General features: G+C 37.4%; 1 protein-coding gene across 1 annotated transcript; it reads right to left on the bottom strand.

Annotated features, from left to right (window-relative positions):
- Nucleotides 1–10,755: 10,755 nt before the first annotated feature.
- LOC109242297 (potassium transporter 5-like) lies at nucleotides 10,756–18,709 on the bottom strand. The gene is made up of 8 exons (XM_019409167.1): nucleotides 18,278–18,709; nucleotides 13,483–13,708; nucleotides 13,148–13,396; nucleotides 12,966–13,019; nucleotides 12,628–12,888; nucleotides 12,348–12,515; nucleotides 11,975–12,229; nucleotides 10,756–11,876 (listed from the first exon to the last, which is right to left on the bottom strand). Exons 1-8 carry the CDS (start codon nucleotides 18,413–18,415, stop codon nucleotides 10,990–10,992), a joined length of 2,238 nt encoding a protein of 745 aa, XP_019264712.1. The 5' UTR covers nucleotides 18,416–18,709; the 3' UTR covers nucleotides 10,756–10,989.
- Between the last annotated feature and the right edge of the window lie 6,765 nt (nucleotides 18,710–25,474).

Genomic DNA, 25,474 nt, shown 5'->3' with positions numbered 1-25,474 from the left:
GCTCTTCCGATCTACTTACATATATAATGAAGTAAACCTACATGCTAGAGAAAGAAACATCACAAAAATGTGTTAATACTAAAACAAAAAGTTATTTTTCTTTTTCTTTTTGAAGAATGTTTGTTTGAAGAGTCATTTTTACAAATGGACATCAAACAAATAACAAAATATTGGTTATACAATTGCTATCATTAATTTTAATTTAGCAGCTTCTAGGAATTGAAGGGTATAAGTTGAAACCTTTTCATTTAGCTACAATCAAGCCAACATTGCAAGGGTATAATATTTTTTTTCATTATAGAATATTAGTTTTGAATCATTAAATTATGTGAAAGATTGTTTTTCTCGAATTTCAACAAGAGGGATGTTGCGTTCTAATTGATAGTGTCTATATCGATTTTCAAGTGAAATAAAAAGTATATTTTAAAAAAAAATGGTATGACGTGAATTTTTCTTTAAAAAAATGTAAAAAAATTATTTCGAAATGTGTTTTTTTTCATAATATAATGTAACTTTAAAAATAAAAGGATAAGATAGTTTTGATTTAGTATAGAGTTTTTTAAATTATTACAATAGAAATCATATCATGGATAAAATCAAGTAACCAAAATCTTATAGAATATTTACATAAATATCCAGCCAGATTTATCGTTTACTTTTTATAGCTGATATACATAGATGATTTACTGACAATAAACGATTATATACACATTATATCACGTACCAAAATCCACTAAGGGTCGTGACGGCACCGGACACCATTGTCAGGCAAGCCAACACCAATTTACTTGGAATGTCTTGTTTTAATATTTTCGAAATCGTTTCTTTTATACATTAAACAATAAGTAATGAGTTTCACTAAATAGGTATTGATGTCTTTAACAAACTCAATATTAAACAATCCCATAATCATCCCAGAACCCGGTGTCACAAGTGCATGAGCTATCTCTAGGAAACATCATAATACAACAACTTTTCGGAATACAAATATGACAGAAAGTAAATATGGAAATCTCAAAGAGACTCTGCTGGTTGCGGGTCATCTCGAGAAGTGCAGCTCACCTAAGTCTCCGTATCGACCATGCTGCTAAGCCACTAGGCCGCTAGAGATGCATGTGCCTGTGCAACAAAAATGCACAGCAAGTGTAGCATGAGTACGAAAATAACGTGTACTCAGTAAGTATCCTGCCTAATCTCGAAGAAGTAGAGACGAAAGGTCGACTTCGACACTTACTAGTGGTACAATAATGATACATCAACAATATAACAAATCGAGGATTTATATAAACATGATTGTAATTCAATAGAGTGAAGCAAGTAAACAATTCTTTCTTTTATATGAAATTCCCAAATTCCTTTTTCATCATTTATACATATATTCTCAAACTAAGAAGAAACAATATCAACTTCAATAAATTTCAAGGCAAGCAATACAAGCATGCGCAAATCATGCCGAGGATGTACGGCCCGATCCAACAATATTTTAACTGTGCACTGCCAGAGGGTCCAATGGCGCGAACCATAGATGCATCTATTACCCCGCTCGCGAATCATACATGCGACGCGGTCAAATTTAGATAAACACTCCAGATAGTCAATCAAGAAACCATCAGGGAATCAATATTCCAATAAAAGGAAAACTCTCTTTTTAAAAGTCAAGAAACGATGTCTAGTTTTTATAAATTCATTTGTACATTTCAATATGTTTTAAGCATTTCAATTTAACAACAAGATTGCAAATATTACAAGTAAAGCATGCTTTTGGGTCCTAGACAACCCGGGCTTAAGCATAATAGTAGCTATGCATGGACTCTCGTCACCTCGTGCGTACGTAGCCCCCACAAATAGGAGCACATAACCAATTAACTCACCTATGGAGACAATTCCCTCTTACAAGGTTAGAAAGGAGACTCACCTCGCTCCGAAGTTCCATAACCGGCATTCCATGCCCTTCCGAAGACTCAAATCGATGCGCAATGCTCTGAAACTAGCCAATAATTATGCAAATCCATTAATATATGCTCAATTACTCCTAATGATCCAATTTATAACAATTCCTAACCCCAATCGAAAAGTTGACTAAAATGCCTTCAGGCCTACGTGCCCGGATTCCGAAATTTTTCGAAGATAAAGTTTGCCCATAACCTCATGAACTCAAATATATAATTTACTCTCAATTTCATGCCCAAAATCGTGGTCAAAATCCAAGAATACTAAATTTCAAGGTTTTCCCTCAAAATCCCATATTTCTACTAATTTCCATACTTTAATCCGTATAACATCCATGTATTTTACTTATAAGGAGTGGATACTACTTACCTTGCCATTGATGATGAAAATCCCCTCTTGAAACCCTCCAAGAATCGTCCAAGCCAAGAGAAAGATGAAAGAAAATGGCCTAATCCCGACTTTAAAACAACTCACTGCCTCCAGCCCTTCCGTACCTACGGTCACTTGACCGCTTCTGCGGTTCTGCAGGTGCGGCCCCACTACTGCATCTGCGGTCCTTCACCAGGCCCCCTTCTTCCGCTTCTGCGCTCCTCTTATCGCAGATGCGGTCCCGCTTCTGCGTCAACTTGACCGCATCTGCGGTCCCAGCCTTCTCCCTTCTCAACCGCATCTGCGCTCCTTTGGCCGCTTTTGCAGCCAAAACCTCGCAGGTGCAGTTACACCAGATACCAGCTGCTGAAATCCTTCTTCAAATTCCAAATTTGATCCGTTAGCCATCCGGAATTCACCCGAGGCCCCCGGGACCCCAACCAATCATACCAACTAGTCCCATAGCATAATGCGGACCTGCTCGAGGCCTCAAATCACATCAAACAACGTCGAAATCACGAATCACACCCCAATTCGAACTTTATTGACTTTAGAACTTCAACCTTCTACATTCGATGCCAAAACCTATCAAATCACATCCGATTGACCTCAAATTTTGCACACAAGTCATATTCGACATTACGGACCTACTCCAACTTCTGAAATCGGGATCCGACCCCGATATCAAAAGGTCCCCTCCCGGTCAAACTTCTCAAAACCTTCAAATCTCTAACTTTCGCCAAATGACTCTAAAATGACCTATGGACCTCTGAATTCACTTCCGATTGCGCTCCCAACACCAGAATCACAATGCGGAGCTATTCCCAGACTCGGAATCTCAAATAGACATTGATAACACTGAAATGCACTTCAACCCAAACTTATGAAATTCTCCCGAAAATGCTAACTTCCATAATAGGTGCCAAAACATTCTCGGGTCTTTCAAAACCCGATCCGGACATACGCCCAAGTCCGAAATCATCACACGAACTTGCTGGAACCTTCGAATCCCAATTCTGAGGTCGTTTACTCAAAAATCCATCATTACAAGGTAGCCTCTATTATGTTCTTTTCATATATGATGTCGTGCCTGCCAATTTGGTAAACAACACAGAAAGCCATTTCTAAAATCAACCTAGAGAGCCTCACGAAAGTTGCAGCTACTACACACTAATGTTGCAGGACTGCAAATAACTCTATCATTACAAGGTAGCCTCTATTGTGTTCTTTTCATATATGATTTTTCAAGAATGTGTTGGATTTCTTCTTATAATTCAAGTCAGAAGTTGCTGGTGTATTCTGGAAATTCAAGAATTTGGTGGAAAATCAAAGTGGCTGCAATATTCAAGCTGTGAGGTCTGATAATGGAAAGGAATACACCTCAGCAGAATTTAATTCATTCTGCGAGGCTGCTGGTATTGTGCATCAGCTTACAACACCATACACTTCGGAACAAAATGGAGTTAGTGAAAGAAGAAATAGATGGATAATGGAAATGGCTAGATTGTATGTTGCATGAGAAGGAATTACCCAAAATCTTTTGGGCAGAGGCAGTGAATACTGCAGTTTTTCTGCAAAATCTACTTTTAGCGAAGGCTTTGGAAAATAAAACACCATTTAAAGCTCGGTGTGGGATAAAACCTTCACAAAGTTTTCTTAAAGTGTTTGGTTGTGTGTGCTTTGCTTATGTTCCTCAAGTTAAGCGTGATAAACTTGATAAAAAGACAATTCCAGGCATCTTTATGGGTTACAGCACTATTTCCAAAGCTTACAGAGTTTTCGAACCTCATACAAGGAAAATTCTGATCAGTATAGATATGAATTTCATAGAGGATGAATAATGGAACTGGAACGAAGCACAATCAATATCAATTCAAAATGAAAGTACAAAGCTACAACTGAAAGAAGATGAATTGGTGGATCAAGTTCCCGTAAGAGGCACTAGATCTCTTTCTGATATCTACCAGAGATGCAATGTGGCTGTTCTTGAGCCAGCTGAATTTCTGGAAGCAGAAAAAGATCCAAAATGGAAAGTTACAATGAAGGATGAACTCAGCATGATTGAGAAAATTCATACCTGGAAAATTGTGAAAAGACCTAATGACAGAAAAGTCATAGGAGTAAGATCGGTTTTCATAACCAAGCATAATGTAGATGGCGCTATCAACAAGCACAAAGCCAGACTTGTTGTGAAGGGGTATGCCCAAGTATTTGGTATTACTTCTTCTGACATATTTACTCGTGTTGCCGGATTAGAAACCATCAGATTATTTTAGGCTATAGCTGCACAGAAGGGTTGGAAAGTGTTTCAGCTAGACATTTGTAACGATCGGACAGGTCATTTTGAGCATTTGCACTTCGCTCGCCAATTCTCAGGAATGACTAGTCCCGTATGATGTATTATGACTTATGTAAATCGTCGGTTTTGATTTTTAGGATAATCGGAATAGATTTGGAAGAACAATTCTCAGCTTGAAGCTTTAAAATTTGAAAGGTTTGACCAAGTTTTGACTTTTTAGTATCCGATCTCGGATTGGAATTTTATAATTTGGTTAGCTCCGTCAGGTTATTTTGGACTTAGGAGCGCGTCCGGCATGTGATTTGGAGGTCCGTGGTAGAATTAGGCTTGAATTGGCGAAATTGGAAATTTGGCATTTTCCGATCGGTAGTGGAAATCTTGATATCGGGGTCGGAATATAATTTCGGAAATTAGAGTAGGTTCGTAGTGTCAATTGTGACGTGTGTGCAAAATTTCAGGTCATCCGGAGGTGATTTGGCAGGTTTCGGCATTGTTTGCGAAATTCGTAGGTTTGGAGGTTCTTAGGCTTGAATCCGAGGGTGATTTAGTGTTTTGATGTTGTTTTGAGTGTTCTGAAGGTTTGAATAAGTTTGAATGATGATATGTAGCTTGTTGGCATGTTTGGTTGAGGTCCCGAGGGCCTCAGGTTGGTTTTGGGAGGTTGACGGATCAAGGATGGGATTTGAGGAAGTGGTGAAGATCTCCTTCAGTTGTCATAACCGCACCTGCGGAGTGGGGACCGCAAGTGCGAGGCTCGTAGAAGCGGATAAACAACCGCAGAAGCAGCCAAGGCCAAGGAAAGTCAGGAGCCGCATATGCTGAAAAGGGCGAATAAGTGAAAACCGCAGATGCGGTTGGTTTGACCGCAGAAGCATCCCGCAGATGCGTGAAAATGGGCTGCAGGTGCGAGATGCCTGGGCAAAAGGTATTTAAGGAAGCCCTTCGTGAATTTTTGGGTGTTCTTCACCATCTCTATCCGGATTTTGGAGATTTTTGGAGGGTTTTGAAGAGGGAATCAAGGGGATACTCATTGAGGTAAGTTATTTGAGCTTAATACTTGTGATTATGGAAAATTTCAGTGGTTTAAGCATGAAATTAGTGGAAATTAGGGAAGGAATTAAAGGGGATTAGGGCTTCAATTGGAGAGTTTAATGTGAGGATTTGAGGGGCCCTTTGACGTCGGATTTGATGGTTTTGGTATGTATAGACTCGTGAGTGAAAGGAGTTTCTAGTTTTGTGATTTTTGTTGGATTCCGAGACGTGGGCCCGGGGGCCGGGTTTGGATGAATTTTGGGTTTTGGTATAAATTGATAGTTTTTCGTTTGGAAGTGATCCCTTGGACTATATTGATCATATTTTGTTGCTTTTGGTTAGATTCGAGGCATTTGGAGGCCGATTCCAGAGGCAAGGGCATCGCGGAGCAGGGATTTGACCGGTTTAAGGTAAGTAATGATTGTAAATCTAGTCCTGAGGGTATGAAATTTCACATTGTTTTACTACTTTGAGGTGACGCACATGCTAGGTGACGAGCGTGTGGGCGTGCACCGTAGGGGATTGTGACTTGGCCCATCCAGTAGCAACTATATAGTTGCGTATTTGACTGAAACTATATGATACTTTTGTGATTTAGAAAGAAATCCTATAACTTGGGCTGAATGCCATATTTGGGCCTTGTTCCTTAGGGGCCTTTTTGATTTAAGATCTATACTCAGTCATGCTACTTTTACTGATTTCATAAACTCAGTCTTTATTACCCGTTTTGATGCATATAAAAAAAATGTTATTTGGGCTGAGCACCCTGTTTTTACTGATAGCACGAGTGGCTTGAGAAGTTTATGACTGAGTGAGGCCGAGGGCTTATTCTTGTGAGGATATTTATGGCATCAGGTTGCACGCCGCAACATGTTGTTACTGACTTATGATTTTGTGAGGCCGATGGCCTGATTGATTTATGCCACGAGGTGGCTTGTTATGAGGCCGAGGGGCTTGTTATAGCGCTTGGGCTGTAGGAGCCCCTCCGGAGTCTGTACACCCCCAGTGAGCCCGGGTACCCTGAGTAAGTGATATGATTTGTTGCCCGAGGGGCTGTATACGAGTGATGTTTGCCCGAGGGGCTGTTTATGATTTATGTTGCCCGAGGGGATGATTATGTTTTCATCATTTTTACTCATTGTTTCATCACTTTGTTTGAAAACTGTTGAAAGATGTTTTAAACGGTTTTACTGAAACTGGATTTAAATGAGCTGAGTTGATTCAGAACCCTATTTTTAAAAGCCTGTATTCTACTGATATTTCATGATATGAATTGTATATGTTTTATTGCTCATCACTATGGCTCAGTCTTTATTAGGATGGATAAGATCAGGAATGATGATATTCGGGAGAAGGTGTGCGTGGCCCCCATTGATGACAAGATGCGGGAAGCGCGGCTCAGATGGTTCGGGCATGTTAAGAGGAGAAGCCCAGATGCTCCGGTAAAGAGGTGCAAACGGCTGGTTGTGGAGAGCACGAGAAGAGGTAGAGGGCGGCCTAAGAAGTATTGGGGGAGGTGATCAGGCAGGATATGGTGATCCTTCAGATTTCCGAGGACATGGCACTTGATAGGAACATGTGGAGGTCGAGTATTAGGGTTGTAGGTTACGAGGTAGTTGGGTCTTGCCTTATGTCATAACTTTGTGGGATTAGTTTGGTAGGGATACTATTTCGCTTTCGCTGTGTATCTTTCTTCTGGATTTCATGTTGTTCCTATTTTTCCTATTTTTCTTATTATTTCTGTGGTGTTACTGATTTTGTCTCCTTTTGTCTTTTTTTCCTCTTGAGTCGAGGGTCTTTCGGAAACAACCTCTCTACTCCTTCGGGGTAGGGGTAAGGTCTGCGTACACACTACCCTCCCCAGACCCCACTAGTGAGATTTCACTGGGTCGTTGTTATTGTTGTTGTACTTACTGAGTTGGTGTACTCACATTACTTATTGCACCTTGTGAGCAAATCCAGGGGTTGCTGGACGTGATAACGAGCGCTGATCTTTCATCCGTCGCGGATACTTCGGGGTTGGCAAGGTAGTTGCATGGCGATCGCAGCCTTGCTCTTCTCCCTCCCATCTTCCTTTAGACTATATTAGTGTTTTCTGACTGTAATAGTCTTAGTTTTATCGGATAGTCCTTAGTAGATGTTCGTGACTTGTGACACCCCGATGTCGAGCTTTTGTTTCTTTCCGCACTTTGTTATTTAGACTTATGCTATGAAGTTTTATTAATTAAAAGCTTAAAAACATCTTTATTATGAAATGTTGAATTGTTTTGGGATTGTGTCAGCTGGCCTAGTTACATGATAGGCGCCATCATGACCGGGTTGGTTTTGGGTCGTGACAATGTTAAGTCTGCATTCTTGAATGGCTTTGTTGAGGTAGAAATTTATATTGAGCAGCCTAAGGTTTCGTAGTCAAAGGGCATGAAGATGAAGTGTACCAGCTCAGGAAAGCTTTGTATGGACTGAAGCAGGCGCCCAGAGCTTGGTATAGCAGAATTGATGAGCATTTGTTGCAGCTGGGTTTTAGAAAAAGCCCCACTGAAGCTACTCTCTACATTAAAGGTGATGAAATCAATTTTATTGTAGTTTCACTATATGTAGATGAGCTGCTGGTTACAGGAAGCAATGACGAACTTGTTAAGAAGTTCAAAGAAGATATGCGTCATACTTTCGAGATGACGGACTTGGGAGAAATGGTCTATTTTCTGGGTATGGAAATCAAGCAAAAGGGAAAGGAAGTATTCATATGTCAAAAGAAGTATGCATGAGAGATTTTGAAAAAGTTTAGAATAGAAAATTGCAAAGAAACAGCTACTCCAATGTGTCATAAGGAGAAGTTGAGCAAAATTGATGAAGCTGAAAAAATGGATGAGACTCTTTATAGAAGTATGGTTGGTTGTCTCATGTATCTTACAGCAACTAGACCTGATATTTTATATGATGTAAGTATTCTATCTAGATTCACTAATTGTGCATTTAACACTCATTGAGCAGCTAAAGAGTGATGAGATATGTTAAAGGAACACTGCATTTTGGAATCAAGTTCTATGCATATCAGAAGTACGTTTTGCAGGGGTATTCAGATAGTGATTGGGCTGGTTCTTCCGATGAGTTGAAGAGCACTTCCGGTTATTGTTTTAATCTTGGTTCTGGGGGTATTTTCTTGGTGTTCTAAAAAACAAGAAATTCTTGCACAATCTACAGCTCAAGCTGAGTTCATTGCAGCAACAGCTGCTGCAAATCATGCCTTATAGCTTAGAAAACTTTTGCTTGATCTGAATTTGAAGCAAGAACAACGCACATAGGTGTTTGCAGATCAACAACCAGCTATTGCTATCTCAAATAATCCTATTTTTCAAGGGAAAACCAAGCATTTCAATATTAAATTATTCTTTCTCAGAGACCTGCTGAAGGAAGGATCAGTTGGATTAAAGTATTGCAAGACTGATCTTCAACTAGCACATATGTTTACCAAAAGCTTTGCCAATGAGCAAATTTGAATTTCTCAGAGTGAGGCTTGGAATTTGCAACAACTGAAGCATGGAGGATTGTTGAACAACTGCCTCAATTACTACAAGATTAAGTCAAACAACTGCTGAATGTTTTTCCTCACGTGTTTTACATTTTAGTATTCTTAACTTAGTTGCTGCTTTTGAGGAGTTTGTTGATCATGGAATCATGTGTTGATCATGGAATCATGTGCTGAGTAGTTGCTTAATTCTAGAATCTAGTTGTTCAGTTTTTTCTGTATTTAAGCACCATTTTTTGTTCTGAATATTACTTTCTACTAGCAAATATTATCTCTTCTTCTTGCCTTTATTTCCTTGAAGTTACAGTAGAACTTATAAAAACTCCAACACTATTCGAATTTTTTTCCTTCACGTATTAAGCATGTCAAGCACTATTTGTTATTTTCCACATGAAAAGCATCAACACCATTTGCTTCATGCGATAATGTACGTCAAGCACTGTTTGCCCCTATAGGCTATACGGTATTTTTGAGCACTATTTGCCCATCTTCGTGTAACGTTTTTACTTTTGTTACTTTACTTTAGTCACTTGAAAGCAAAAAAGAAAACTACATTGGCAACAAGAGAAGAAGAAATGTGAATCACATAGCGGCTATAACCACTAGAGCAATAAAAGATCGACCGAATAGTCACCACTGTTTATTTGAGTTACAAAAAAGAGGGACATTTTTACGGTGGAATAATAGAAATTTGGCGGTGAAAGTGGGAAGTAACTACAAGTACACATGAAAGTAAACAATATATGTTTTCAAGCTTTGAAACAAACTGTACTATACAAACTCAACCATAATCTACATGATCCTTCATATCTTTAATCCAAAGACTAGGTAAACCAATTGGTATCATCCTTCAATGTAGCTTTAATATATGCCTTGGCAATGTTAAGTCCACATTGAAGTTTGATTTACCCTTGGTTCTTTCACCCCAATTTGCCATATTCTCTTCTGTATACATGTGTTTAGAAGAAAATTTAGCAATTCCATCTCTGTGTGACATATAGTCACTTACTTGCCACATAATTACACATTCTTTCCAGACCATTAGAATGATGATTAGAGACTCTGATTCGACACAAACATTGTCAAATCCATTATCCAAACACCATCTTATTCCAGCCACCATTTTCTTTAATTTCTTTAACATTAATTGTTATTGCCAATGCGATAATACGATAAATATGCATTTGTTTCTGCATTGGGTGTGAATACAATAGCAGCACACGAAAGGCCTCTGTATTCCAAACCTCTGAACAACTTCTTTCTATGCCATATTTTAGTACCTGTCAGTCTAGTATATATTCTTCACCTGCCTAAAGGTTCTATAAGCAGTTCTACCAGGGCGATTAGGGGTCCAAATCGTGAGAAGAAGTTACAACATCCATACGAGGAACCAAATACTGCAAAAAGTTTCTTAATAATTTATCCTAACATAACATATTATATACTATAAAATGTCAAACGTTTACAAGATAGGAGTAGTACAAGATAAAACAAAATGTTTTGCTAACCAAAAACAACTACTACTCTATTTTGTTTCTTATCTAAAACATATCTTGATCTTCTATTTCTTAAAACTAGATAATACAAAACAAAACAATTATTCTCTTACAAAATTTCAATAATAATATCCCATACCAAATCCAAACACTCCAAAAAGAAAAAAAAAGTAAAACTAAGACACAAACAAGCACCATCTGACGGATATAAGTTGAACATGTAGGGTGCCTCTCCTTGTTGCCTTCAACTGATTGCACATTTATTTTAGGCTGATGAGTAAAATCAGTTACTTTTTCAGCAAAACAAAAAAAACATCCTAAAGCTCACATGTCATTCCAACTTTTAACATGCGCTTGGTAGGGATATCAAATAATTTGTTACTCTGCCTTAAGTTACTCTTGAGGAAATTGTAGGCGTAATCGATCACCACTCTTTTTGCTAAACCAGACCCTTTGCTTGCTATCACATCTTGTTCTCCTACCAAATGAACCACCCCAACACTAGAAGCTTTCTCAAGCATTTCTACGTCTCTCTCAATTAATGAAGCAGCATCCTCTTGGTTATCACCATTTGCTGCGATTGAGAACATGTAATCTTCCTTGATAAAGTGCTTTAGCCTCTCTACTAGTAATTTTTCAATGGGCTCTTCCTCGTTGCGTATATCAGTGTATCCATAACGTACCACACAACGAAACACGTAGAGATCATATGGCTTCACCCTGCGGAAGAGGAACCTTTCTTCTAATGGCACTTTGCTTATGGGAAGCGATTTGACCGAAGCAAAGACAAGGACAGAGTGTAAAGCTGGCACATTCTCCACATAATGTTTGAAAATTGGTGGAATTCCATGTACAAGCTCAGAATAGAAAATTGCAAGTCCAGGAAGACGATGATGTGAATTTGTCTCATCGACCGTTTCTTTAACTTTTTCAGGAGAGATCTTGTTTTCTAGCTCGAAGTGGTATTTCTTTCGGTACACATAGTTCCATACGTACATGATAAACAATAGGAACATAGCAAAAGCCAGTGGAAGGTAACCACCTTGATCAAACTTGTACAGGACTGCACTTAGGTATACAAGCTCAACCGAACCAATGACTAGAACGTAGGCGATTATAAGAAGAATGTGAGTTTTCCATATCAAAATCATGACTAGTACGAGGAAGCATGATGTTACAACCATCACAAACACCACCGCTATTCCTGTAATTAAACAACAAAACGAATGTGTTAAATATAGTCCTTCTTTTTACACTGTCGATGTATATAACTAACGAAGTTCCAATGATAAATGGCCTTACCATATGCATTGCTAAGCTTTTCAGTGGTCCTGAACGCAAGAGTGACAAGAACACAAGCCAACATGAGAAGGGTATTGATTTCAGGAATGTAGACTTGACCATGATGCTTTTTTGATGTGTGCACAATTTTAACACGAGGAAAACAACCTAATGCAAGGGATTGTTGGATTATAGCGAAAGTCCCAGAAATCAAGGCTTGACTTGCAATGATGGCTGCCAATACAGCTACCCCAAACATTGGCCAATATATACTCTCTGCATTTGTAAGGCAAAAGAAAAGAGCATGAGAGATACATAACTATATGTTTGTATAAAAGAATTTAAATTATATACACCGTCCGTACAAAAAAGAAGATGTACTATCTATGCTTACTAGGTAAGGACTTGTAGAAAGTATCAGCAACTTCATCACTGTGCTTTGTTAAAAAGGCGCCTTGACCAAGATATGCTAATATGAGCGCCGGGTATGTTACACAGCACATGCTTATTTGTACAGATCTAACAGTAAAATGACCAACGTCTGCAAATAGTGCCTCAGCTCCTGCAATTATTCATCCAACATTTTACTCGTCATAAAAATTGTTACAAAAGCTGTTTATATTTTTCTTCTTCTCTTCTCGAAATTTAATTAAGGGTGTTGGGATTATTGTTACCTGTTATGCACATAACAACCCCGCCAAGGGAAACCCAAGCATCCTTTCCGTTCCTTTGAAAATAGGCGACGATGTACATAGGATTAAGAGCTCGGAATATAGTTATATCAATGGTCACGAAGTTGTAGATGCCAATGCCAGCAATCAAAACAAACCAGATGCAAAGTATAGGTGCAAATGTGTAGCCAACTTTTTCAGTTCCAAATCTTTGAAACACGAACAGCAATATCAAGATGGCTACTGAAAGCCACACGATTCTATCTGCATTCAATGTAAAAAAACATTTCATATGACTTTCAAAATTAACTCATAGGACAAATTTAAGATGCAAAGTTTACCTTCAGTCATGACTGAGGGTGCAGCTGCTTTGACTCCTCCAACAGCAGACAAAACTGGTCACATCAATTATAGAAATTCTCATTAGTAACTTAAACGCCTATGATGTTCTTAACCTAGTATCATTCTGTTTAGAATTAGAAGGGGGGAGTATTAATAAAAAAAGGGGAAAACTGTGACGTGCCTGAAATACAGGGCGTGAGGACACCATCTCCAATAACCATGGAAGTACCAAGCATTGTGGCTAATAACAAAAAGAACTTTCCAAAGTTGCTGTTTTCTAGCGTTGACTTAAGCTTTGAAGCTCGACGTGTACGTCTATCTGGCATATCAAGTTTAAAAGTCGACACATCTTTGTCTTCTGCCTGTGTACTTGGAATTAATCCCACCTTAGTATATCGGCATATCAATGAATATAACGCAAATGTACCTCCTGCCATAATAATATAAACAATATGATTTAAAGAAATTAATGCATTGGAAATTAAAGTTTGTAGCTAGTAAAAGAAGTGAAGTTACCATCTCCGTTGTCATTAGCTTGGAGAACAATGAAGACATACTTGACGACAGGAATCAAAGTGATAGTGTAAATGATGAGAGAAAGAGCGCCAAGTATATCCTCTTCATGTTTTATACCATCAAGGAAAATGGTCGAAAACACGTACAATGGTGACGTTCCAATATCTCCGTACACCACCCCTAAGCTCTGAAATGCCAGTTTCATTATCACTGACCATCCCAGTACCTGATCAACCACAAAAACATTCACTACAAGAAAGTATATAATTTGCAATAACTTTTTAGCGACAACAATTATATTGTTGCTAAATATCAATAAATGGCAACAACTCTATTTAGTTGTTGCTATATCATAAAAATTTTACCCATAAAAAAATTTTTGTTGGCTAACGTTTTAGTTTTGTTGCCATAACTTTTTGGGTAATATAACAATTTTAAAATATAAATAAATTAACAACAATAAATTGTTAATGTTGCCAAAAGTATTTTCTTGTTGGTAAAATACTTATTTCTCTCAACAATTTGTTTGACTTGTGGCCTAAAGAATATTTAATTCTTTCTCTCTCAATTTTCAGCAATAACAAAAGCGGGAAACTTCCCTCCCTTCACCCCCCCACCCCGCCCCCGCCGAATCCCTGCCCTTTTTTATTTTATTTTGGCTTTCACCTTCCCCAATTCTTTCAACCCTTGTACTCGTGCTTTGAGTTAAGGGGTTCGATTGAGCGACAACCTTATCTTCCAGTATTGCTGCTATGGCTTGAAATTGTAAGCTCATTCATCTCTAGTTGTTTTAGTTGTTTCTAGTTTAGGGTTTCAATTCCTTGAATGATTCGATTTAGATTTTTAGTTAGGAGGTCCTAACCAGAGTCGACAACTTTCTCAAAGCAAAATCTAGGGCATCAAATTAACTATTTTCTTACAGGTTCTAAATAAAGATAGTGTGGTTCATCCACATCAGTACTTATAGCTCGATTGCAGTTCTAATCAATAGTTTCATGTCTTATTTGGTTGGTATTTCTACTTTACCTTCTTTTTTTAAAAAAATATTACGTCTATTTCTATTGATGGTAGATTCACAAGCAGATCGTGACTATAATTTATTTATTTATTTATTGGTATATTTGTGCCTTTTGAAATTGGGATAGATGTAGTTTTTGGCATCTGCTTTGGCTATATTTTTTGGGTTGTGATACTCCTAAGGAATAGGCTACTTCTGGCTTTGCGGAGCTCTCTTTGGATGTGTTACTTTGATTCCAACATCTCACTGTAAGTTAGTTTCTGTTTTATCTATATCCATTTCTTTAGCATTTATGTTTGAAAATTGAAAGGTGCAACTTGAACCAATGTTTTGTGTCTCTGGGAGTAAAAAGAGGGAGCTTGCTATGCCATGATCCACAAGTATGTCGATCTTCTTGCTTATGTAACTTTTTAAACTACAAAATCTCTATTTCTCTCTTTCGCTACTCTGTTATTTTCTTCATACTTTTCTACTTCAACCTGGTGCACTAAGCTCTCGCTAAAAAAGGGCCAGACCACATTGGGTGTTTTCTACAGTTTTACCTTGCTATTTTGTAAGCGATTGTTTTCATGGCTTGAACCCTTGATCTACCGGTCACATGGCAGCTAAGTCTTCCCGTTGTGCCTAGTTTCCCTCCCGTTTACTGCACCAACATGTGCCAAAAAAGTTTTCCAGCTATACATGCAGCCTCCAAACTAATGGAGAGATGGTTGACTTAGGTTATTTGAAAATCTAACTCTCGTTATGATCCATGCTAAAGTTATCTAACTATAAAGAGACAAAATAAGCAATTGAAGTATGGACATCAAAATGAATTTTCCATTTATATCGATTTCTATTTATTTGCAAGCTATAGAACAACAACTACATCTCAATCCCAAACTAGTTGGTTGGCTATTTGAATCATTTATAATCATGCCATTTCATTTGGATAGCTATGAAGATATAAAATTACCTATTAAAAATTGTATTGATCCTGTATATTTTTTTTGTTTTGTTTTGCATGTTCATAATAGTTCTTTTTTATCAAAGCATTTTCATAGTAGCTAACTCTGCAATGACTTCAAGTGTAAGTTACAAGCCTGCTACATAAGTAAAAACATCCTTTGATTTATCCATGCTTCTATAGTTTGCCTGATATATTTTAAATTCTATATTCAGGTTGATCTTTTGGGAGATGAGGTAGATACACTTCTGCGACTACTTGAAAAGATATACATCGCACTTGATCACTACTCACCAGTTTTGCAGCATTATCCTGGAGTAAGTCAAATCTTCTGCTCAAAGAAATCAAATTAACTTCCCCTTTAATATAAGTGTTTTTGGGTTCTTTTGATTTAACTTGGAGCAAGTAAACTTGTTCAAGTATTGTCTCTAAGATTGCAAATACTAAAAATAATTCTATTGAGGCTGCTAGATTCAGGAACTGGCCTTTGCATCTGAAGACAGAATTTTTCTTGGCACCAAGTTTTGAAGGACAAGTTAAAGGAAGAAATTAAGAAAAAACAACACCAGAGTATGTAGTAGTTATCATGTAGGAACTATCAGTAATTGCGGTTGAAAAGGCAAGCAGGATAAAAGACTTTTTCCTGCTGCTGATGAACAAATTCCAGGGGTTGGGTGGAGGATTGGGCATTTAGGACTATCAGTAACTACGGTTGAAATGGCAAATAGGATAAAAGCCTTTTTCCTGCTGCTGGTTAACAAATTCCAGGGGTTGGGTGGAGGATTGGGCATTTAAGGGGGGGGGGGAGGCTATTTGTGTGTGTACGTACGAGGTTCGGGGGTGGGTGGGTGGGTGATTAGTTGCAGTTTTCCCTTAAGCTTGTATTGTAAGAGGTAACATTGTATCTTCTTACATATCTCTTTTATTCAAATGCAGATTATTGAAATTCTTACGCTGATAAGAAAGGAGTTAAGGGGAGATTCTGCTAAACCAGTGAAGTAATCTCCTACATAAGGTAACTTTCTTTTGCTATTGGTTAAATTTTATATGGTGGTCTTGGAAGCAGTATAATATTTCTCGGTTGCTATCAGTTAGAGCACCAGAATACTGGAGTGTGAAATGTCTATGCACATTCATAAAGCCTTATTTGTACTACCAATTATCATTCATTCACTACTTTTTTATAAGCTGCTAGTGCCGGTTCATAGTTCCACTTCTATATTTGTGTGTAATTGCTCTTGAATTATCTGTGCTACCAATTATACTTGCCTCCTTTTTTCCCAAGACATCGCAAGTGTGGAGAGAGAACTCTTGCTAATACAGTGAAACATGAGATGGAGAAAAAGAGGTAACTATGGCATGACCGTTGTACATGTTTCTAGTAGAGTTGGACCTACTGTGTAATTCCAAATGCACAACCAGTTAAGTTCATTTGAGAATTTTTGATTTTGTCAACTAAATGGAAAAACTATGGAGTAGATTGAAATTGCTGGAACTAGTGTCATATAGTGAATTGTATCTTTTTTTTCTACTACTCTGTTTTACGGCCTTCACATTCTTGCTACTATTTATATGTATTGATCTTATACTGTTATATTTTGAAAGAAGAGGACGAGGTAAGTATACAAGTCATGCTAAGTAACTTTATCTTCCATGAAAAAGTACATATCTTGGTTGTATGCACAAATGAGTATTTACTTGAATCAATCTTTGTATGTATTTGGTTTTGACTATTTTGGTTTTGACTATAATATTATATCTTTGGGAATATTTAGTAGGTTCTGATGCAATAACTTCATTTGGGGAAGTATTCAACTTTGATGAGGAATGTTTGAAATATTTACAAGTCAGTTTATTCAATTCTATTTGGAGTAGTTCTCTTGATGTGATAATTTTGCAACTTATATTTAGCTTTCTTTTAGCTGAATGTTTCTATTCAGCAATTCTGCAATATGTGACATTTCCAGTGATGAAGTAGTTGCAATATTTATTAAGTGGACAGTATGCATATCTTATTCCCTCTTTTTCTTTGTTAATCGAGTTTTGTACTTTACAATTTTCTTTTATCAAAATGTAATTATATTTATCTTTTTTGTAGGATGAATATGCTTAAATTATCATTGCTGGAAACATGGTTCATGCGGTGCAACAAGTTGTTGGAAGAAGATTTATTTTTGGGATTAATTATATTAGAACTTAATGATCTTGGGATATGATGCTTTTGTTCTTTTTGTAACTAAAGGCATACATTTTAGGAGATTTAATTTTTGAAAGTGTATCAATTTTATGTATTGTCATTTATATATATAAAATTTGTTATTTTATATATACATTTGTGAAATTATTGTTGGCAAAAGGTAATTCATAAACACTATAGCAATTGTTGCTAAAAGCCTTAATAATATATCAATAACTAACTTTACCGCCAATTTTTTTACCACAAAAAATATTGTTGGTAAATATGCTCACTTTTGCAACAATAATTTTTGTTGTTAAATGTTCTCATAATCCTCATTTGCATGACTTTTTACCAACAAAATATAATTTAAGGCAACAATAATTTTTGTTGCGTTAAGCTAGCTTTTGCAACACTATTGTTGGTTGTTGCAAATACTTTTCCCATCGGCGTTTATTGCCACGGCGTGCATGTTGTTGCCAAAACTACTTTTAGCAACAATATTTGATTTATGGCAACAAAAATTATTGTTGGCAAATGCCTTCTTTCTTGTAGTGATTCTTATTTGTAATATATATGTCATCAATGTGCGAGTCTATTTCTTCCTCTGGAATTAATTAATCATCATAATTAGCTGGAAAGGAGCTCAACGTACCTGCTTGGCACCGGGCATTTTGCTGGATTCCAAATCTAAGGAGTCGTGTCGCTTTAATTTCTGGCTAGCAACTGTCTTTCCCTTAAGATTTTTCTCATGAGGAACATCATCTTGGCTTTGCTCAATGTTGCTCCCCATCTTTTTTTATTTATTTAAAGATTGGTTTATTACCCTTCTTTTGTTTGGAAAAAGAAAATGATCAAACAAATCAATCAAAATTAGAGGAGTTCCATCGACATGGTATACTTATTAACCAATGAATTGGTTAATCAAAGAGAAAAGGCAAGAGACGTAGGTGGGAGACACCAACGAAATACAAATGAATTTTGAGTCCGAGAACTCAATATGAAATTTCGCACAAGCGTTTCCCAACGCTACAATTCTCTACGAGAACTTTGAAGTAGATACCAAAATCTACTTAATGAAAATGAGGAAAAGGAGGCACTTATTTATACGAGAAGAAAACCGTGTTCGTCCTCTCGTCTTATACGTAAATGGCGCCTAAGATGTACTGACCAACAAACATACCAATGGACAACCGCGTCTGTCGTATCTCCTCTAATTCTCAACTATCATATGTCCTGTTTCCTCGACTCTCATATGTACTGTTTGTTTACTGGTGGTCAATGTACGTAACTAAACTTAGAAATAACACATTTCTATTAATGGAATAAGATGAAATTTTTATGTTTAAAAAACAGATTGCAAAGTGTTACCCCAAAACGCACACGCACTCGTGGTCGTACAAGATAGGATTGTAATCCAGATAGCGTACCCACAGGGACTTGTGATTAACTATCTACTAAATTAAACCCAAACAATATATCAATCTATTCAAGCGAATCGTAAAGTATGTATATTTAGCTAAAGCTAATCTAGAGTAACAAACTAAGAGATTAAAAGAAACAAGTTGGAGAATATTAGAGACGAATTCAATGAGGGACGATATTCTAGATCTATTGGTTAACTAACAATCCCGTTGAGTTTTTCACTTAAATTGTCTAATTAATTTATCTAGTTTATTGATTGTCAGGGTTAATATTACTCGTAGCCTTCTTCCGAAGTACTACTCGTTTATTCAAGCTAACATAACACCTATGTTCCTATCACTACAAGAAATCCGGTAAAAACCGACCAAAAAAACGATCAACTTTGGTCGGTAATGGCCAATAACCGTCCAAAACGCGACCATTTACGTGTGGACGGTATTTTGAAGGTCGGAAAGGCATACCGACCAAAGTTGGTCGGAATTACCGACCAACCTTGGTCAGTATGCTCTACACGACCATCTGACAGTTTAATAGGATTACCGACCAAAATTGGTCGGAATATTATTTTATTAATTTAAGTTAACCGACCAAGCTTGGTCGGTGTATTAAATTTATTAATTTTTAGTACCGACCAAAGTTGGTCGGTTTTGAAAAATATTTTTTTCTTAAAATTATTAAAATTTAAAAAAATCGACCAACTTTGGTGGTAAACTGGACTGGGTAGGCACAAAACCGACCAAAGTTGGTCGGTAATGTTGAAATATGAGAATTCATTATACATTAACCGACCAACATTGGTCGGTAAATTGCAATTTAAATTATTATTTTTATTAGTAACCGACCAAGGTTGGTCGGTTTTCTGGGTTTAATTTTGGTAGAAAATGCCTGTTTTTTTAGCTAAACCACCTGCCAAATCAAAACAGCATACCAATACCCCCCAATTCAACTCTAACAACCACCAAATCGCCACAAATCCAACCAAAAACCCAACAACAACGACAACAACAACCAAACATCCAACTAAAACTTTAAAACTAACAAATTAAAGTTCAATTGAACATAACAATCCAAAACCAAGTTAAAACTAATTACAACAAGTTCAAAATTATTTAATCTAATTCAAAACTGGTTCTATTAGTCTAGTTTAAAGTATATAAAAGTATTGGTCAATGGGTGTTTTCTACAACATCATCATCACCGTCTGATGAACTTTCATCTACAAGACGGTATAGAGAACGGTCTTGTGGAGGATGGGAAAAACGATCACTGGGAGGACGATCACGAGGAGGACAGAAGGAACGATCACGTGGAGGTCGAGCCTCTGGCGATGACTCACGAGACCGGGGCAACGGAAAAGCTCCAGTAGATAGGAGAGTTCTAATCTGAGCTTGCATACCAAGGAATTGATCATCTCTAAGCCTTCCTCTTTCCTTGACCGCTTCTAGCTCGGATGTAAGCTTTCGTCACTGTCTCCCGCATAGCCGAGAGGCTCTCCCTATTAAGTTCCTCGCCTTGCAAGGAAGTCATTCCACACCTATAGCGATGGAATTTTTTCGTAGGAAGCCCGTATACCTTCCCCCATTTTGGACCGCCAACAGCTTCCAACCATATTCTTTCAGCATCCTCGTGCGAAAGTTGGCTTGGCTCGGCCGATTCACCAGATGGATAACTACGAATGAATTCTTCCACGTTACTTTGGTAGTGACCCTACATTATTTTAAATTAAATTAGTATTACTATTCTTATAAAGTTAAATATAACACTTACAGAAAATTTAAAGCTTACATATGCAGTCTATGCCCGGTCCTCGACCCACCTATCTCCATCCCCCTCTTTCTTCTTCTTTACAATATGCGTCTCCTTGAATAGCTCATCATGGCTCATTGGACGCCCACACTTCTTTTCCTCAATACAAATTAATTAGTTAATAAATAGAATTGATATACTTAGAAAAGTAAAATAATTTAAGCAATTACCAATCTTCTTTTTATTGTCCCCAAGTTGATCGCACCTCCGGTATGCAAGGAGCCTCCCTTCTTGGATGCCGAGCTTTCTTTCCTTTTATGCTCCTCTCTAAGAAATCCGCGGTATGCCATTGCCTTACAAAATCATTCCATAAATCCTCAAGACACCAGCGAGGCCTCTTGTTTTTCTTTCTAGCATCTGAGAAATTATCCGTCAATCTCTTGCAAGCTTTATGATGAAAATTTACGGCCACTTCCGCGCTATAGCGGTCTTCCCAAACACACTTGCTCTGCATTTCAAAAATTAAATATTAGATGGAAATATCATAAATATAAATTATTAAACTGCTTAAAAGAATATTTATACATTAAATTAATTGAAAATTTGCTCCTTCAGCGAGAATGGGAAATTAGTCCAAGTCGCATAAGGGCCATCATAAAGCTTTCTGATGGCATTGGTGATTATCTTTGTAGTCTACTTACTCGGCCTGAACCTGCAATTTAACAATAAAAACACATGAATATCTTAGTAAAAACATTACAAAACAATAGACACAAACATAAGAAATAACTCTTACCCATCACCCTCAGGGACTATGATGATCCTGCCATAGTGATCATAATGCACTACCTCTGGATCATCATCCTCAGCATGTGTATGAGAGGCATGTGTAGACGGTGTAGGGGGCTCAAAGCCACTGCCTCGCAGGCGAAGGCATGAAATAGATGGAGTCGATGATGAAGATGGTTGCGATCCCTGTGACTGCGACATAGCTGGATGCGACCCATGTGGCTGTGATAATGATGGCTGTGACCACGAGTGGCTGTGACATGGATGGATGCGATCCATGTGGCTGTGATATGTAGGGATGTCATCCACATGGATGTGATGCAGATGGTTGCGATCCACGTGGCAGTGAGACAGCTGGATTGTATGTCGGACGTATAGTCCTATGGACCTGTGATGGAAGACCTAGTGTCTGGATGAAGGTGTAGGCCTTATGATGCTGTGGCATCTCAGTATAGCCGTGTGGTGGAGGATAAGACATAGACATCTCTAAAGAGGGTGGAAAAGAAGGAGTATTATTATATACCCTCCTCTTTCCCTTCCTAGCCTTTTCTCGACCCCGAGAACTAGTAGGGTCAATGTTACCTTGACCTTTGCCTGCCATGTGCATAATATAATACATATTTAGATTGAAACATATAAGAAACTAGCTATAAAACGAGAGTGCTTTAAAAAACCAACTTTTTAATCCTCGTCGACGTATTTTTCCTTGTCCGAGAATTCTTTGTCCTTGTTTGAATTTCATCAGTTGATTCTTCGTCTTCATTTTCTATAATTATTACTTCATTTATATCAACTTCTTCCAATATGTGTTCAGGATGTTCCAAATCATTTTTTAACTGATTGTCTACTATTTGGTGAACACTGGAGATATCGTTTTGATATGCAACATCTAACACATTCTCGACTTCCACCCTACCTATAGGCTTAGTTTTTATTACAACCCACCAATCGGACTTATTCCGCCTCACTGGATAAAGATCATAATACATTTTCCTAACGTTATGTGCAATTTATGAAAGGATCATAGCGATCATACTCCCTCATATGATTAACCTCGATTATATTGCATTGGTGGATACTCTTGTACCTCTTGTTGGATTTGGGTCAAACCACTTGCATCAAATGAGTATCAATTTCTTATATGCCAACCTGTATATTCTAGTTGCAATATTTCTTTGACTACACCATAATAATCAATATCTCCAACTTGGTTGCCATCACCACCTTGAACTCACACCCCGCTGTTGTTGCTATTTTACTTTTAGAGCAATCCTCTGCATGAAACTTATAACCATTCACTACGTACTTAGACGTTGTTGTGACCTGAAGCCCAGGTCCCCAAGATATATCTTTCAATAATTGATTTACACCATTATTTGGATTATTTACCTACATAGTGTTAAAAAAATTCATAAGTTAGCATAACCGAATATATATATATATATATATATATATATATGTAACATCAGAAGAACATTATCAGGATAAACTTACAAACTGTTTGAACCACGTATCAAATCTCGTATATACTGCATCATGGCCAAATTGACCCACGAAGTGACTGTGACACATCAAATATTTTTAGTAGTTGCATCAATATGTAATCGCAGTAAATTTTACATTTTGATAACTAATAAATCAATACTTACTTGAAAAATGGTACAACTTCGGAACAATTTAGCAACACATGAATTGTAGCTGACTTGTACTCCATATCACTCAAATTCTCTTTCTAACATCCTTAGATGGTTGATTGAATATGGACATTGGTGGATATAATGGATCATTCACATATTCGACAGTGTGCCTATTGGGCCTATTCCTAGAACAAAAATGTGCAGTTTCCTTTGCAAGATAGGCTTCGCATATAGATCCTTCAATCTTGTTCCTCCGCTTAACAAATTGTTTGCATTTGCCAATTGTCCTCCATAATGTCATGTTAGCCAAGAACATTCAAATAAAATAGAATATTACATCAAACTTATAATATTACCTCTCAAAGGGATACATCCATCTGTATTGAACATGCCCTCCTAGTCATGCCTCATGTACAAGGTGGACTGGAAGGTGTTCCATCACATCAAAGACACCACATGGAAATATTTTTTCCATCTTACTAGAAGTTACACGAATATTCTGATCCATCCGAAGTAGGTTTTCTTCCCTTAATATGGTACAACACAAGTTTTTGAAAAACAAACTAATCTCTGTAATGGGTTTCCAGATTCTTTCAGGCAAACCACAAAATTCAATAGGCACTAAGGTCTTCATGAAAACATGACAGTCATGACATTTCAAATGGCTCAACTTCCCTACCTCCATATCTACTTTATTTCGTAGATTCGACGCATAACCCTCAGGCATCTTCAATTTCGTAACCCAATCACAAATTTGTAAAAGTGAATGTGTAACTTGCTTTGGGCTTGAACATCTTACCATTGTTTGCTGTCTGCAAGTATAATTCAGGTCGCCTGCAATATTCTTATAAGTCCATTCTAGCCTTCGGGTTATCTTTTGTCTTACCTTTAACATCCATCACTATGTTGAACAAATTGTCAAAATAATTCTTCTCAATATGCATGACATCAAGGTTGTGTCGGAGAAGATTATCCATCCAATAAGGCAACTCCCAAATATATTTTGTTTCGTCCAATTATGATTAACACCATATCCGGGGAATCTATAAGGTGGAGCCTCAGTAACTTTGCTGAAGTTCTGGACCCTCTCCCAAATTTCCTCACCTAAAAGTACCGGAGGTGGCGAATCTTATTCCACTTTATTCCTTTTTAATGCATTTTTCATCCTTCTAAACTCATAATCATCAGGCAAGAACTGACGGTGACAATCAAACCATGATTGCTTTCGGCCATGTTCAAAGCGAATGCTTTACCATTTTCCATGCAGCAAGGACAAGCTAGCTTCCCAGCAGTCATCCACCCAGACAACATTCCATACGCAAGAAAATCATTAGTAGTCCACATTAAATTAGCATGCAATTTGAAATTCTGCTTGGTCGATATGTCATATGTTTCAATACCATCATACCACAATTGTTTTAGCTCATCAATCAAAGGTTGCAAATATACATTAATCAAACTTTTTGGATTACGCAGACCGGGGATAATACAATTTAAAATATATATGGACTAGTCATACACAACTCAGGTGGTAGATTATAAGGTGTAAGAAACACAGGCCAGCATGAATATGGTGTCGCAGATATAGAAAAGGGCGTGAAGCCATCCGCACACAAACCTAACCGATTGTTCCTTGGTTCACTAGCATGATCTGGATATGTCCTATCAAAGTGCTTCCAAGCCTCTCCATCTGAAGGATGACACATAACACTAGGTGGTCTTCTATTTTCAAAGTGTCATCTCATATGAGGAGTAGAACTCATCGACGCATATAACCTCTTTAACCTAGGTATAAGAGGTAAATAATGTATCGCCTTTACATTGACCATATTCCCACTAGAAAGCCTCTTGAAACGAGGCTTTTCTCAAAATTTACAACTTTCTAAAGTTGCATCATCTTTATAAAGTAACATGCAACCATCTTCACAACAATCAATTCTCATTGACGAATGTCTTAACTTAGAAACCATTCTCTTTGTCTTATAGAAATCACCAGGTAAGGTTATATTTGGGTCAACTAGTTCACTCATAAGGTCGATGAAAGAGTCCATGGCTGCTTGAGAAATATTCCAATTAGATTTGATACTTAGTAATCTAACTGCAACAGACAGCTCAGAGTGCGCACTTCCTTCACGCAGTGGACGACTAGCTTCCTCTAAATGTTCATAGAAATGTTTTGCATCATCATTAGGAGTTTGTTCAACATTTTCATTGGGCTCACCCCCGAAATGCATCCTAAAAGCATCCACAACCAT

This window comes from Nicotiana attenuata, unplaced genomic scaffold, assembly GCF_001879085.1.
Source record: "Nicotiana attenuata strain UT unplaced genomic scaffold, NIATTr2, whole genome shotgun sequence".
Lineage (NCBI taxonomy): Eukaryota > Viridiplantae > Streptophyta > Magnoliopsida > Solanales > Solanaceae > Nicotiana > Nicotiana attenuata.
The sequence above is the reverse complement of the archived record's forward strand: the minus strand, read 5'-3'. Positions and strand labels throughout refer to the sequence as shown.

What these genes read in the sequence shown, in the direction of transcription:
- LOC109242297 (XM_019409167.1), bottom strand. Translation starts at nt 18,415, where the DNA reads ATGGGGAGCAACATTGAGCAAAGCCAAGATGATGTTCCTCATGAGAAA. An exon ending in ACCCTCAGTCATGACTGAAG is followed by an intron (nt 12,889 to 12,965) that starts GTAAACTTTGCA and finishes CATTGAATGCAG; the next exon opens with ATAGAATCGTGTGGCTTTCA. An exon ending in GGTTGTTATGTGCATAACAG is followed by an intron (nt 12,516 to 12,627) that starts GTAACAATAATC and finishes GAATAATTGCAG; the next exon opens with GAGCTGAGGCACTATTTGCA.